At 41.0% G+C, this 16,804-nt stretch overlaps 1 protein-coding gene across 1 annotated transcript; it reads left to right on the forward strand.

Moving 5' to 3' along the window:
• Positions 1–4,922: 4,922 nt before the first annotated feature.
• Positions 4,923–10,355, forward strand: percc1 (proline and glutamate rich with coiled coil 1). The gene is made up of 2 exons (XM_017717428.2): positions 4,923–5,192; positions 8,971–10,355. Exon 2 carries the CDS (start codon positions 8,972–8,974, stop codon positions 9,695–9,697), a length of 726 nt encoding a protein of 241 aa, XP_017572917.1. The 5' UTR covers positions 4,923–5,192; position 8,971; the 3' UTR covers positions 9,698–10,355.
• Positions 10,356–16,804: the final 6,449 nt, after the last annotated feature.

Raw genomic sequence — 16,804 nt, forward strand, 5'->3', positions numbered from 1 at the left:
TCTTATCAGGTAACATGGAGAGGTTCCACATCCTCTCCATGCAGGCTCTCCACTGGTGTCCCACAAGGCTCGGTGCTGGGTCCTCTTCTCTTTTCTCTTTACACTAGTTCTCTTGGTGAAGTAATATCCTCTCATGGCTTTTCTTGTTACTGCTATGCTGATGACACTCAACTAATGCTTTCTTTCATATCTACTGACACCCAGGTTCCCAGTCGCATCTGGGCCACCTGAGGCTAAATCCTAGCAAGACTGAGCTGCTATTCATCCCTGCAGCTACAGGTCCTCATCATGATCTTTGCCATCTCAATCGAGAACTCTCTGATTTTTCAATCTGAAGAGGCAGGAAGTCTTACTGTGATTCTGGTTGGCCAGTTATCATTCTTGGCTCATATTGCTAACCTATTTCAGTCATGCAGATTTCTCCTGCACAACATCCAGAAGATCTGGTCCTTTCTCACTACAGAGGCCACCCAGGTGCTAGTTCAGTCTCTTGTCATCTCAAGGCTTGTCTACTGTAACTTGTTCCTGGCTGGTCTTTGTGTGCAGGCCATCAAGCCTTTGCAACTCATCCAAAATGTAGCACAGCTCGTCTTCAATCTTCCTAATTCAGTCACATCACTCCACTGCTGTGGTCCCTTCACTGGCTTCCTGATGCTTGCCTACAAAGCCAAAAATGGACCAGCCCCTCCCTACCTGATGGCAATGGTCAAAACTCAGACTATACCACGAGCCCTTCAAGCTTTGAGTACGGCTTGGCTTGACCCGCTATTCTTCAAGACGCGTGGAAGACAATCATCAAGACTGTTCTCTGTCCTGGCCCCAAGGTGGTGGAAAGAACTCCCACTGGCTGCCTCTAGTGGTCTTCAAACACAGACTGAAGACTCATCTCTTTATACAGCACTTAAATGAGCACTGAGTGAATGAATTGCACTGCGCTTTGTTTAATTCCTTTTTCTCTGGGTATCAACATGGACTTTTGTTTCTAGCAGTATCTGAGCTCAGGACTGACTTTCTCTCTAAGCTATTTGTAACAAGCAAAGATCAATAAAGCACTTTTTGTAAGTCACTCTGAGCTGTCACCCCAACAAAACTCCTGTGTCTCAGACCAGTATACAAAATACCCCTAGGTATTCAGGGGGTGCCATGTTTGCTTGCAAATCTAGCACAGGCTGACTGCTAACCCACCATAGTGGCACTGATGCAAGCTTCAATGGCACCAAAAGGTTTGGTTTAAAAATTCAGCTTCTGGAAATGCTCTTTTCAAGTTTGGTAATGTGGCTGTCAAAGCACAAATTAAGATACAAGTATACTATAAAAGTATATTATCTCCTCTTGTGTTTTTGGTTTTAGAAACTAGTAACAAATCAATCTTTCCATCTGTCTCTTGGGAAAAAATATGTTACAGCATATCGTAAATGTTTTCAGTGGTATACTGGACATATTTACAGTTGCTAGGCTATGAAGGACCAACTGCATGACCCACAGCTCCACTGGTTTGCCTCAGGGTGGTGCTGGTTTGTTAAGAAATTTGCAGATTGTGGGTGAGGCACGTTGAATAACAGCAGAGTAATGTCATGATAAGTTTATTTTCAGGGGGCCCAAGAACTAACATTCCAGATTTATTTCATGCAAAGGCCTTATTACTCGTGAACTACAGGGACCTCAACACAAACTAATGGAGCAGTTCTTAGGTTATAGAAGTATGTAATAAAACTTTGAGCCTGCCAGCAGCCATTTTGCATAACACAATAGGAGCAAGGCTGTGAAATAGAATCCCTGGAACACAACAATGTTGGGAGTGGTTGAGACACTGGGCAATGGAATCAAGAAAACCCCAGGTGATACTGTTTGTGCTGTCAGAGACGTGGGAAGTCAGATAGCAGTGTTACAAGAGATGTCCACAGTCTCAGACACCAGGACTCCCAGGGAAAGGTTCTAAGACTGCCACTAAAGCATTCTCTTCCTCGACAGGGGAAGTATTGTAGGCCTCATCTAGAACGAGCCAGGGAAAAGGTTATTGGGATGGGAGTAGCTTAATACACACTGCTATCCTTGCTCAGTTCTCAGTTCAAAGTGCAAACTACAGTGTTGTCAAAAAGTACTACCCCCCTTCCCCCACCAGGTTAACTCTATTTTTGCATATTTGTCACACTAAATGGTCAACCCGGCTTTAGCAGCAACAACTGCAACCAAATGCTTCCTATAACTGGACATCATCACACTGAGCCATTGTTCTAAAAGGCTTGGAGGTCATCAGGGTGTTTATTGGAAAACATGAGATGAGCTGGTATGTTCCTCTTGGTTAGCAGTGTGTTTAGCCTTGCAATTTTCCATGCATAGCATTATGCCCAGTCTCTTTCTATTGGTGAAATCATGAAAGTTGACCTTAACAGAATGTTCAGTCCATTTAGGCTCTTATTTTCTTTTTAAACACCTTAGTGTCACTGCTGGACTGAGAAAAGTCCACCAAAAACATCCAGCCAGCAGTGTCCTGCGGGCAGTGTCCTGTGGCCACTGATGAAGGACTAGAGGATGACCAACACAAACTGTGCAGCAACAGATGAGCTGTCGTCCCTGACTTTACATCTATAAGGTGGACCAACAAGGTAGAAGTGTCTAATAGAGTGAACAGTGAGTGGACATAATGTTTCCAGCAGCAAAGCTCTATCTGATCCACTCGTGCCAGCGCATCACACACTAACACACCACCACCACATCACAGTGTCACTGCAGACCCACTGCCCAAACAATACCTGCTCTGTGGTGGTTCTGTGGGGGGCCTGACAATTGAACAACAGGGTAAAATGGGGCTAACAAAGTATGTAGAGAAACAGGTGGACTACTGTCTATAACTGTGGGACTACAAAGCACAACTAAAATGGACAGTGAGTGCAGATACATGGAGGTGCATGTAATGAAGTGGCTGGATGGTTGTCTGTGATATACTTTGATATATTTATATATGTTTTCTGTTCTTTTTTAGAAAAACATATGTTCTGACATATGTTGTACCAGATGCTGGTCATTTCCAAGACACCACCTCTCTTGTCTCTTTTAATATAAACCCCACAAACTGGTTTGTGTTCCTAAATGTTTTCTTTCTGCATTTGTTCAGTAAAGAAAGGTAAACGTGTACACGGCAGTGAAAGATCAGAATTGATGTCTTATCTTTTTAATGGGGTTTTACAAAGGGGCTCATCCAAAAGTCAAAATGGCGTGAGATCCGATTTCACGCCTTTTTAGGTTCACCCTTAAGTGCTTCACCGGAGAGCGATAACAGCTCCAGTCACTGCGTGTTTGGACAGCACCAGAATGTTTGAGTAAGAACGCTGTCGGGAGGTGGGCGCCTGATTTTGTTTCCCACCCGTATTCGGACGAACAACGCCCCCCCTGCAGTAGGATAGGCATCGAGCGTGTATTAAAAAGCCTTCATATGACCGTCACTGATCAAAGACAAGCACAACCAATAAGCTGTACGAGAATGTTCAGTCCATTTAGGCTCTTATTTTCTTTTTATAAACTTCCTCCAGAAGCTCTTAGTGTCCCTCTTATTACCCGCCGGACAGAGAGTGACGTCAGCTGTAACCAAAAAAAAACGACAAGCTTGAAGTTCCAGGAGAAATCTTTTAATTATAGATATTTTTTAAAATTTGCGTCAAGTTTTCAGATTTTAGATTTAGAGTTAAAAATCTGCAGTTGCCGTTAGTTGCCGGGTTTTTTTTGTTTGTTTTCTTTTTTTGATTTTCAGTTTTGTGAAATGTACTTTTCAGATTTGCTGTTTTGGCTTCAGATTTAATTTATTAGAATACACAATTTAAAAGGAAATAAGAAAATGAAGTGTGGTTAAATTAAAATGCATTTCAACTTTTTTGTCCTTTTGTTTGGTTTCTTGTAATATAAAGCTGAAGAAATCAGAGAAAATCTCAGATAAACACATTAAAAGGTGACTCATTTTTCTATTTACATGAGAATCTGGAGAGGTGGAGGTTTGCACTGGAGAGGAGAGGAATGAAGGTCAGTAGAGACAAGACGGAATACATGTGTGTGAATGAGAGGGAGGCAGGTGGAAAGGTGAAGATGCAAGGAGTAGAGGTCGTAAAGGTGGATGGCTTCAAATATCTTGGGTCAACCATCCAGGTCAATGGACAGTGTAGAAAAGAGGTGAAGAAGATGGTGCAGGCAGGATGGAGTAGGTGGAGACGGGTGTCAGGGCTGATGTGTGACAGAAGGATAGCAGCAAGAGTGAAAGGGAAGGTTTACAAGACAGTAGTGCGTCCTGCTATGATGGTTTGGAGACTGTGGCTCTGTCTAAAAGACAGGAGGCTGAGCTGGAGGTGGCAGAGATGAAGATGCTGAGATTTTCGTTGGGAGTGACAAGGCTGGACAAGATTAGAAATGAGCAGATCAGAGGGACAGTGAAGGTGGAGCAGTTTGGAGATAAAGCCAGAGAGGCCAGGTTGAGATGGTTTAGACATGTGTTGAGGAGGAATAGTGGATATATTGGCCACAGAATGTTGGAGATGGAGCTGCCGGGTAGAAGGAGAAGAGGTAGACCTCAGAGAAGGTTTATGGATGTAGTGATGGTGGACATGGAGATGGTTGGTGTAAAAGTAGAGGAGGCAATGGATGGGCAAGATGGAGGCAGATGATCCGCTGTGGCGACCCCGAAAGAAGAAGAAGATGTGTGGTTCATAATTAAATTTACAAAAAATAATATCACAGCAATGCATTTTTATTAACACTCATCCGTGAATTTCCCTCAAAGACTGACCAGAATATCTACGTTGGGGGGGGGGGGGGGTCTCAATTTAAATCTATTAAAAAAAAACAATCACCAAATCTGTTGCGAGTGAGTAGGATCTGTTAGCCAATCACAGCGCGGGAGGGCGGGACTTGTCGGAAAGCAGGTGGATTAAAAACAACAACACTGCAGCTGGGCCACTTGAACGTTCCCCGGCAGTAACAGAGCCGCAGCGCGCGCAGCTCCGCCGAGTTTCCGCTGTGCTCTGCGGTTGCCGGGCGCCGAGGCGGGCTCGCGCTCTGTTTAAGCAGAACACAATTACAAATAGACGCAAATATTTGCTGAGAAAATACAGAGCGCGCCCCCGTCCAGGGTATAAATGGGCCACCAACGTGGGCCGACTGGCACAGAGCGCCGCCCGAGGAGCGACCTGCGTCTCCGGCACTGCGAGGTAAGAGATCCGACTGAAGACTGACAGACACAAAGCCCAGTGAATCTCATCTGTCTGACTGACAGCCTGCAGTGACTGACGGCTGTGTGGAGTTTCACTCTCTGCGTCTTTATCTGGAGTATATTGTGCAAAAGTTACCTTTCAGATACATTTTGGAGCTTGATGTTCTTTAGTAAAAGCAATGGTTCTCTTTAGAACCATGATTTCTATATACACACTGAATAGTTTACTAGGTTTAATTAAGGTTCTATTAACAACCATGATTTTTATAAACAGACTAAAAAGAATTGCTCTTCAAGGGTCTTTTAGTAAAAACAATGGTGCTATTTAGAACCATGAGTTCTAAATGCACTTTTAATATAGAAGGTTCTTCAGTGGTTCTTTGGTAGACGCAATAGTTCTATTTAGAACCATGAGATCTAACCTTCTTAAAAAGAAGGTTCTTCAAGGTTTCTTAAATAAAGGCAGTGGTTCTTTTTAGACTTATGAGGTCTATATGCACTCTTTAAAAAAGGGCGTTCTTTAAGGGTTCTTTAGTAAAGGCAATGGTTTAATTTAGATCCATGAGTTCTATATACACACTAAAACGAATTGTTCTTCAAAGGTTCTTTAGTAAAGACTGTGGTTCTATTTAGAGCCATGAGTTCCATATAGAACAATTTCATGCTTAAACGGTTCTTTGCATGGTGAAACGGTTCTTCATATGGAGAATGTGTTGTATAGGGCTCTGTATAGAAACCTTTTGAACATGCTTCTATGTAGCTCCCAAAAGTGTTATTGTACTGTTACAAGCTTGACATCATAACAATAGAAGCTGTTTTCAAAAAGGTTCTATATAGAACCATATACAGCACATTCATCAGTATGAAGAACCTTTTCACCATGCCAAGAACCATATAAACATGCAGACTGTTCTTTGAGTGTTCGTAATGGTATATAGACCCATTGCCTTTAGTAAAGAACCATTAAAGAACCATCTTTTTTTAAGCAAAGCAAAATTTATTTATATAGTGCTTTTTACAACAGGTGTTGTCACAAAGCAGCTTTACAGAACAATCAGTATTACAGAAAGAAAAGAAAAGAAAATCCAGGCCCAAGCACCCATGAGCAAGCCAGCAGTGACGGTAGCAAGGAAAAACTCCCTAAACAGGAAGAAACCTTGAGAGGAACCAAGACTCAGAAGGGCAACCCATCCTCCTACAGTCGACACCAGATAGCAAACATTATTAGTATAAAGTATTATAGTACAAAGTGGGAGAAAGAAAAGCAGTGATTAACTTGATTAATTTATGATTATGCAGCAGCAGCAGCATCTGAGGGTGAGAATTGCACAGCGTTGTAAAGCAAGAAGCTCAGTGGTGGTCAAGCCGGTCCAGAAGGCTGGTGAGCAGTGGCACCCGATCAAGGCAGAAGAGGCAACAGCATCAGACGCCCAAGATGGGCAGCTATTCAGCTCGGCAAAGAAAGGAAAGAATATGCAGTCAGTTAACAGAGCAGCAGAGACTCTGTCAGGTCTAGATCTGACAGGGAAGACTAATCACCAAAGACTTGACTATACAAGTAAGTTTTTAGCCTAGACTTAAAAACTGAGGCTGTGTCTGATTCCCGAACATTAACAGGAAGATTATTCCAAAGCTGGGGGCGTTGTATGACAAGGCTCTCTCCCCTGATGTAACTTTATTAATTCTAGGTACCAGTAGTGAGCCAGCACCTTGTGATGTAAGTAGGTGTGATGGTTCATAGCAGGAGAGAAGCTCACTCAGGTACTGAGGGGCGAGTCCGTTTAGAGCTTTATAAGTCAGTAATAGAATTTGTAATCAATGCAAAATTTAACTGGTAACCAGTGCAGGGTTGATAAAACTGGGCTAATATGGTCACATTTTATGGTTCTTGTGAGGACTCTGGCTGCAGCGTTCTGGGCTAACTGAAGCTTGTTAAGACTTTTGCTGGGACAGCAGGGCATTACAGTAACCTAGCCTTGAAGTAATGAATGCATGAACTAGCCTTTCTGCATCCTGTAGAGATAATGCATTTCTTAATGTAGTGATATTGCAGAGATGCAGGAAAGCTGTTCTAGTAATATTAGTTGTATGTGCGTCGAAGGACAGATCAGCGTCTATCACGACACCAAGATTTTTAACAGATGAGCTTGATGCAACTGAGAAATTGTTAAGTTTAAGTGTTAAGTTAGAGTGTTAAGTGTTTAAGTGTATATTGTAACCACTGTAACAAATCAGTAGTCAATAAATGACCACTGAGCTTTATTAGAAGCAGCTACCTTATACTCACTGGCCACTTTGGAAGCTCCACTTTATAGGTGTACGACTCCAGACATCTGTATTGCCTATAACAACAACAACAACAACAACAACAACAATAATAATAATAATGATACACCCTGTATGTAAGCTGACATTATGCTTTATACAGAATTAAACACAACTATATCAGTTCTGTAACAAAATCAATAATCTTAGTCCATGTGTCAATGGTTACCTTCTACCCCAGCACTGACCCCACTATTATTGATTAGCTTCTGACCACAGGCTTGTTGTTGACCAGTAGAGGTGCATAGATCATTACTCTTTATGGCTGATTCAATTTTTTTAAAACCATAACTGGCAGGTAGCCCATTTTTAGGCCCATTTTTATCAAAGGATCTCATGAAACACACAAGCTACATTACTTCTTATTGGCCAAATATGAAACATAAATAACATTATTTGCTCTTGAACAAACCAAACTGGCACTTTAATAACATTGAAACATCACATTGAAAGTAAGAGGCAAGCAGCTATTTGGAAACATGGAGAAATTATTAGAGACAGAACATCAGTGTCAATGGGTATCAGTGTTGGGCTGATAATGCAGAAATTGATTTGGGAGGGAATCTAAATCGATCCTATAACCAATCTAGCCTGAAATGGCGCTCGCTCACACTGTGCGATGTGTTATTTTTATCCTCTTCAGTGAAGTGCTTCCATTAAAATGAGCTAATTTAGTAACATTTAAAGAAGAAAATAATGGATCTGATTGTTACGATTGTTTTTGATTGTTTTATGAAGCTTTTAGCTTGAAACAAAAATTTTTAAGATTGATTGATGGTGTTAAAAATTACATACAGATTTCAGGCATTATAGAGCGAACAGGAAGGAGGAGAAAGTGAGCTTTTTATTTGAAAGGCAGAAACCAACATAATAGCAAGTGACACTAGGGTCAGAGAAAACCAGAAGATCATTTTAAAATAAGATAAATGCAGAAATAAATTGTCAAGATGTAAATAAAGTCATTCAGAGTTGTTTGATGTGAAATGCGCCAGTCTAAAGACACTTATCAAGTCAGAATTGTTCACAGTGATGGTGATAGGAACCAGACGTCCAAAGAGTTGCAATTTAAAAGTTACCTTACAGAAAGTTCTTCCTTTTATTGCTTGAGCCATTATTTTATGATAAGGCTGTGATTTAAGGTTTGGGCCTTTTTTCAGACTCACCACTATTTTACCATTGACAACATTAAATACAAAAGCCCAGAGGACATGTTTAGGTTTACTGGTCATCTTGGATAGTAACTGAAAAGGCTGTATTTGCATCGTCACCCCTTTTTCCAGTCACCACCACTGTACATTGAAAGTTTTATCTACAGTGCTCCATTTCACATCAAACAATAAATTACTTTGTTTACATTTCGACTGCTAAGTTATGCAGAAATGTTTAAAAAGGATGTATATGTATAGCATCCAGAGTTGTCTATAAAGCTCATGTTGTTTGAATATCTGTAGGATGGCAGCAAGCGTCATCAGAACCCTGAGCGGTTTCGGACTGACCAGGCCGGTTCAGACCTGCTTCCTTCCCACAGAGGAAGAAGAGGCTGAGGACGAATATGAAGAGGAACTCAGAGAGGAGGTGGAGGACAGCTTTGAGGAGGAGGATTCCCCATCTATTGAGCCACAAGAGGAAGAGCCGTGGGCTGAGAATACCTCCACTGGACACACTGATATGACTGATCGTCTGCTGAGGTTCGCTGAGCTCATCAGCAGTGATGTGCAGCGCTATTTTGGACGCAGTCACGACCCTGACGCTTGTGATATTTACACTGAAAGGGTGTGTCCAGAGGTCAGTGGCAGGCAGCGGTACTACGCCGACTTCATGAGAGTGGCATCATCGGAGCAGGGTGGGGAGCCTGAGAAACTGGGCCCCCTTGCGGAGCTCTTCAAGGAGGCCCACAGGAAAAGGCAGGGTTTACCCATGACTCAGCGCCGTCTACCCAGCAGCTTCTGGACGGAGCCGCGCCCTTACCACCTTGCTAACATGCCAGATATGCTCAGTTGCCCCATGGAAACCACACTTAGAAGCACCAACACTCCAGTCAGTACATTGAGTACTTCTAATACTCCAGTAAGCACCATCAGCAGCTCTAGTACTCCAGATTTCAGTGACTTGCTTGCACACTGGGCCACAGACAGAGACAATGGCAGTGATTTTGGTTGTGAGTACCAGCTTCCATAAAACTCTAACTGTTTTAGGGCTGTCACTACTGATTATTTAGGTAATCAAGTTATAATGCGATTATTTTGATGATTAATCAAGTGATCAGGGTTTTTAAAAAAAGCCCTAACAACGCAACTGGACTTAACAAACTCTGCAGAGCCTTTTAATAATTCCCAAAAACATCAAAGGAAAAATATTAACTGGGAAGCCTTTAAAAAACTTTTAAAAGATTGTTTCAGATCTGAAGCAAGAGTGGAGGTTGATTTTCTCCTCTGTCTCAAAGATGAATGCTTTAAGTGCTGTTTATCTGGTACTAATAGTTTCGTGGTCTACAGGCTCTTGCATGGTTGTTAGGAGTCCCATTTTCTCTGTATCTTTCAATCATTTTTAAAAAATTTTGTTGTAGCAAGTTCTGCTTTTCACGTTCCTTATGCACGTGTGTTATCTTATGTCTAATCTCTTCAGGAATATCTGAAAAATGAACTCAATGGCTATTTTGACTGGAAACATAATTTATGAAGGGTGGTCTCGGACTTTAACGTTTCTATAATTGTGCACAGCCACCTCACATCACCTTGTTTCATCTTTTATTCTATAATTCAGTGGCAAAAATGTGATTCTTGTGCTTTTTGTGTCTTTTGTCAAGTTTGGAGAATAAATATTTACTGTACATATACGTGTGATTGGATTCTGGTGATATGGTCCACATATTTGGTGCTGATCTTGTATATTTGCATCATATATTTTATTATCCATGACATATGAGATCCTCAAACATAGAAGAAATTTTAACTTTTGAAAGAGCTTTTGGTTCAAAGTTTAAGAAACGAAGCCAAGTCCTGGTCCAAACGGAACTTTCAGACATTGTGAACTTTGTAATTTTAGTCAGGACAAAACTGAAATTAGCAAAAAAGTTGGATCAGACAAAAATCTTTAGTTTTCTCCCCCCAAAAGGGCCTATGTCTACATTCTCCTTATATTGCATTTTCTGCCTGAGGTCCACTTATAACGTTTGTGTGGTTTTATATACCAAAAACGGTCATAAATCATTCTTACATGACCACTTCCAACCCTTTGACTTAAACACTCTGTGTTGCTATGCCATGCCTATTGGAATTAGGTCAGGTCTGATTGAGGTGACCTCTGTCGTGCGTCTTTTAGAAAGCAGTTTTGGGATGAAGCACTAACTTCAGGATGAATAGGAGGGCCTAGCCTACTGTAGGCTGAGTAGGAGGATATATGTAGATTGTTTTTGCGAAATTACAGAAACAATTACAAATAAATTTATAGTTTCCATGTACAGACTGTTTGGACTGAGAATTCCATGGTGCATTCTAAACGTTGGACAATGTTTACATACTACATCCAATGCTTTTATTTAAAAAAAGTGAGGAAAAGTCAAATTTTAAATTATGCTATCTGGGCATTGACTTTTTTTTAAAAATGCATGTTTAAAAAGTTCAGCTTCACTTAGTTGTTTTACTTCATCTACTTAATCCATTTTCTGCAAAGAAAGTGTGGTAAAAGTACTTTATACATTACATTTACATCAACCTAAACTCAAATTTATCTTATTTGGTAGTTCTTGTCCTCTGTGCCCTCCTGTTCCCTATATCAAGTACAAGCCGAGCTGCCCGTAAGAGAGGAACGAGGGGCCTTCGGGGGCCCTGCCACTAGAGATTCAAGATCCAAGAGTTTTAGTATTGTCATATGCATAGCAGAAACAGGCAGTTACACTGTACAATGAAATTCTTACTTTGCTGTTCCTCCATTCACCAATATAATCTTAGAAAAAAAAGTAGAAAGTATAAAAATATATTAATTACACTGAATAAGTAGAAATACACTAAAAACAAAAGTAAAAATGACTGTTATAAAGTCAAAAAATTAAAAATGAAAGAAAAATTAAAGTTATGTGTGCGTATTTATAAGCATGTAGAGCAGCGGTTCATAAAGTGCATGTTGAAAGTAACAGATGTAAACAGTAGTGTTCTGTGTAAGTAACAGATGTAAACAGTAGTGTGTGTTGTGCTGGTATGAGTGGATCAGACACAGCAGTGCTGCTGGAGTTTTTAAACACTGTGTCCACTCACTGTCCACTCTATTAGACACTCCTACCTTGTTGGTCCATCTTGTTGGTAAAGTCAGAGACAGTAGCTCATCTGTTGCTGCACGGTGTGTGCTGGTCATCCTCTAGTCCTTCATCAGTTATCACAGGACGCTGCTGGCTAGATATTTTTGGTTGGTGGACTATTCTCAGTCCAGCAGAGACGCTGAAGTTTTAAAAAACTCCAGCAGTACTACTATGTCTGATCCACTCAGACCACCGCAACACACACTAACACACCACCACCACATCTGTGTTACTGCAGTGCTGAGAATGATCCACCACCCAAACAGTGCCTACTCTGTGAGGGTCTATGGGGGTCCTGACCATTGAAGAGTGGGGTTAAACGGGGCTACCAAAGTATGTAGAGAAACAAATGGACTACATTCTGTAATTGTAGGACTACAAAGTGCACTTATATGGTAAGTGGAGCTGATAACGTGCTTAGAAAGTGTATATACAGTATAGTTTTTCCTCAAATGTTAGCACTCCTAAAATGTTAAATATTAGGGATGTCCAAATCAGTATTGGAGTTATAGTAGCTCAGAGTGTATGCCCAAGGGTTAAATTGGGCCAAAGAATATCTGAATAAATGTGCTTATTATGCCTCAACATATAAGTAGCCCAGAATATTTGCGGTTATTTATATTGCTCAGGTATTTTGCATAGCCTGATACAATTCATGACTGAGGAAGCTAAATCAAACATTTGTTCATACAGTGGGCCTGTTCCATGTAAAGAAGTTTTACATGGAACAGTATTGTGTGTATTGTAAGGCTCAGTATTGTGTGTGGCCTCCACGTGCCTTTATGACCTGCCTGTATGACCTCCCTACAATGCCTGGGCATGCTCCTGATGAGGTGCCGGATGGTCTCCTGAGGGATCTCCTCCTAGACCTGGACTAAAGCATCCGCCAACTCCTGGACAGTCTGTGGTGCAACGTGGCGTTGGTGGATGGAGCGAGACATGATCTCCCAGATGTGCTCAATCGGATTCAGGTCTGGGGAACGGGCGGGCCAGTCCATAGCTTCAATGGCTTCATCTTGCAGAAACTGCTGACACACTCCAGCCACATGAGGTCTAGCATTGTCCTGCATTAGGAGGAACCCAGGGCCAACCACACCAGCATATGGTCTCACAAGGGGTCTGAGGATCTCATCTCGGTACTTAATGGCAGTCAGGCTACCTCTGGCGAGCACATGGAGGGCCGCAGAAATGCCACCCGACACCATTACTGACCCACAGTATTCAGTCTTCAGCATGACCCACCAAACCGGTCATGCTGAAGAATGTTGCAGGCAGCAGATCGCTCTCCGCGGCGTCTCCAGACTCTGACACGCCTGTCACATGTGCTCAGTGTGAACCAGCTTTCATCTGTGAAGAGCAAAGGGCGCCAGTGGTGAATTTGCCAATCCTGGTGTTCTCTGGCAAATGCCAAGTGTCCTGCACGGTGTTGGGCTGTGAGAACAACCCCCATCTGTGGACGTTGGGCCCTCATACCATCCTCATGGAGTCGGTTTCTAACCGTTTGTGCAGACACATGCACATTTGTGGCCTGCTGGAGGTCATTTTGCAGGGCTCCTCCTGTTCCTCATTGCACAAAGGCAGAGGTAGCGGTCCTGCTGCTGGGTTGTTGCCCTCCTACGGCCTCATCCACGTCTCCTGGTGTACTGGCCTGTCTCCTGGTAGCGCCTCCAGCCTCTGGACACTTCGCTGACAGACACAGCAAACCTTCTTGTCACAGCTCGCATTGATGTGCCATCCTGGATGAGCTGCTCTACCTGAGCCACTTGTGTGGGTTGTAGAGTCCGTGTCATGTACCATGAGTGTGAAAGCACCACCAACATTCAAAAGTGACCAAAACATCAGCCAGAAAGCAGAAAGGTACTGAGAAGTGGTTTGTGGTCCCCACCTGCAGAACCACTCCTTTATTGAGTGTGTCTTGCTAATTGCCAATAATTTCCACCTGTTGTCTATTCCATTTGCACAACAGCTGTGAAATTGATTGTCAATCAGTGTTGCTTCCTAAGTGCACAGTTTGATTTCACACATGTTTGATTTACTTGGAGTTATATTGTGTTGTTTAAGTGTTCCCTTTATTTTTTTGAGCAGTGTATTATATATATATATATATAATAGATGTGGCTGAAACACCTCAATTCAGTAGTAGCGGTGTCTATGTGGTCATTTATTTAGTATGAATATCTAACCTAAATTAGGTATTCGTTTGAATTGACTTGAACTGTGTGTGGCAGGTTTATCTGCAAAAACACAAATACCACATTGGATTCTGTATCAACAGATAATTACTATTAAAGAACTCACAGTTGAGATTGGGGGTGTGCAGTTCTCAACTTTGTGTCTTGGGTCATCCGTGTATGAGAATTTTTCAGGGGCCCAGCCATGTCTCTGTGGGCATGGATACAGAATACATTTCATTTGACACTTTTATAATCCACAAATATAAACGTGTAGGTGGGTGATTTTTTTTAAATAAAAATAGGTATGCTTAAAATGCCAAATTAGATAATAAGGTTGCTGTTTATTTAGCATTAATGCTTCCAGTAGACTCTGACGCCAATTGCCTAACATCCCTGATGATTCAGAGGTTTGAATATTGAACAATCACTCAGAGCTTATTGTCTACCTAATATTAAGTGAGCTCAATGAGAGTTACTTTGTGTCTTCAGAGTTCTGCCACTGTTTCCTTGAACAAAGCTGACCCTGACGCCTGCATTAAACTGAGAAAGTACGCTTTGCATAATTCCAGTAGGCTATGTAAAACAGTTGGTTGCATTCTAACGTTCCAAACTGTATCCATGCAGTTAAGATCAGTTTAATTTGGCTGAGTGATAGCAGGTAACAGTGGTAGCAGGTAGCACGTAACAGCAGGTAAACACTGTTTAAAATGACAGTATTTGGACCGATTATATGTGTAAGAGTCTGTGTGACATACACTTAAACAATGAACCAATGGGCTTATTTCATTTGCAAACTCAAAATATGTCAACAGTAAATAAAAGAATTATGGTGTCTTTAAACAACTGCTTTATGTGAAATGGACAAAAAACATTTCCTTGAATGAAAACTGGTTTCATTGCAATATAATTCTTTTTGGATCAAAATAAACAATTTTCTAGCACCACCATTTGCCAAGCATGTGTATACTGACTAAAATTAGTCAAAATTAGTAAAAAAAAAGTACCTAAAATTTAAGTTCATTGTGTTAGAAAACAAAATGTGAGAGCAAATGAAATTCATTTGAAACAGATCAATCCAAGACTGTCATTTTCTTTTTGGCAAGGATTTCTTTCTAAAGGTGGCTGATCATTCTCATTTAAGTAGCTTCTTTCCAGACTTCCAGACCTAACCCTAACCCTAACCCTAACCCTATTTACTTAAAAATTCTGAGCTCATGATCCCATCAACCCCCCACAACAGCTGAAAACTTTGATGTTTCCATCTCTTTGCTTTACAGCTTTACAGTCTGGTTGGGATTCCTCTCTATTCCTCCTCCACTTAAAGAGTCTACCATCAGTGTGATCTTGTGCTGAAAGTGTTTTTCTCTGAAACAAAGATTATTTTGCTAAAAAAGTAATAAAGTAACCTAAAGAACCTTATTAGAGGTTACCAATGGTTAAGTTGTTAAACTGCCTGATTACTTTAGGGGGTCTCTGTATTCATACTTTCCCCCTTACACCAAATGTAGTTGATGAAGGTGTTTGGAGTTTGGTGGAGGTTGCTTATTTTACAAATTACTCTCCAATTACTCTCCAGTTATCACTGTGCAAACTTAAATGACCTCTTACTTCACCTCAGTCCTATCTTTAAAAAGGGACAGATTCCATCTATTTACAATTTTTAGTAGTCAGGAACCCTCTAGGCCTTCCATTATTTGATTTATAATCATTATGCATGTTTTATTTAATCTCAGCAAATGTTGTAAAAGTTTTGCTTGGAAAGACATGGGTTACATTCTTGAATCACGCCCTAGAAAAATGTACAGTGGGGATTTATTTTACTTAGTGGCATCTAGGTAGATACAGCCAAGCAAACTTTCCCATTTGTTAGGCCTTCAGGAGCTGAATTGATGGTCTAATTCTGTGTTCAAGACATCTAAAAGTTTGAAGTTTTCCAACTCGGAATATCCTACCTCTCAGGGCCTCAAAATGAACAAACCCTACAATTATCCATGTATCCTCATGTACTTCATGACATTATACACAAATAGGATCTCATACACAAACATAAACTCAAAAGTCTGTTTAAAAAAACCTAAAGAACACTACTAGTTAACACCATTATTAATTATGTATAATATAGTGTAAGTCTTTTACAAGCTTGAAGTAAAACAAATAATTTAGGCCTGTAGTTTGCATAATGCTAATAGGAGGATATATGCTTTTATTGCTTAGCTCCATACTAAAGTAAAGAAGCAAACTTCATTTGGTGGTGAAAGCAACCTCTTAGCACACAATCAGTACAAAAGAGAAGTAATTTTCCAATGGATCTCTCACTTTAAAGTTGAACAAAGGGCATGACCTTACATCAATAGCAGAAGCAGTGCTCCACAGCCAAATGAATAGACCTGCAAAGTATGGAGCCACCTGGATTGATCTGCACTAAACAACTGTTACCCTCTGTATGGAGGCTCCAAGATGTCAGGAAATCGCCACTGATTAGCAAACAGTGTACAATGATATTTGTTGTAATGTGGGAACTTTGATACTTCAAGTAATACGTTGAGGGCCACAGTAGAGGAGGGGAATGGTAAATCTTCAACAATGAAAATAATACACATTGAAATGTTTCTTGTTCTCCGTACATTTCTTGGTCCAGCCATTTTTAGGAACACCATTCTAATAGTTCTTCTAGTAGGACATTTGCTTCCAGTGCAGCCAGAATTCTTTATAGCGTGGATTCAAAATAGAATCTGGTCCATGTTGTTGTGACCACATCACATTTGGGTTGAAAATCTTTCTGTTCTACACATCTTAAAGGTGCTCTTTTGAATTCAG

The sequence above is a fragment of the Pygocentrus nattereri genome, chromosome 12 (genome assembly GCF_015220715.1).
Source record: "Pygocentrus nattereri isolate fPygNat1 chromosome 12, fPygNat1.pri, whole genome shotgun sequence".
Classification (NCBI taxonomy): Eukaryota; Metazoa; Chordata; class Actinopteri; order Characiformes; family Serrasalmidae; genus Pygocentrus; species Pygocentrus nattereri.

Coding starts and splice junctions, on each gene's coding strand:
- percc1 (XM_017717428.2), top strand. CDS start 8,972: ATGGCAGCAAGCGTCATCAGAACCCTGAGCGGTTTCGGACTGACCAGG.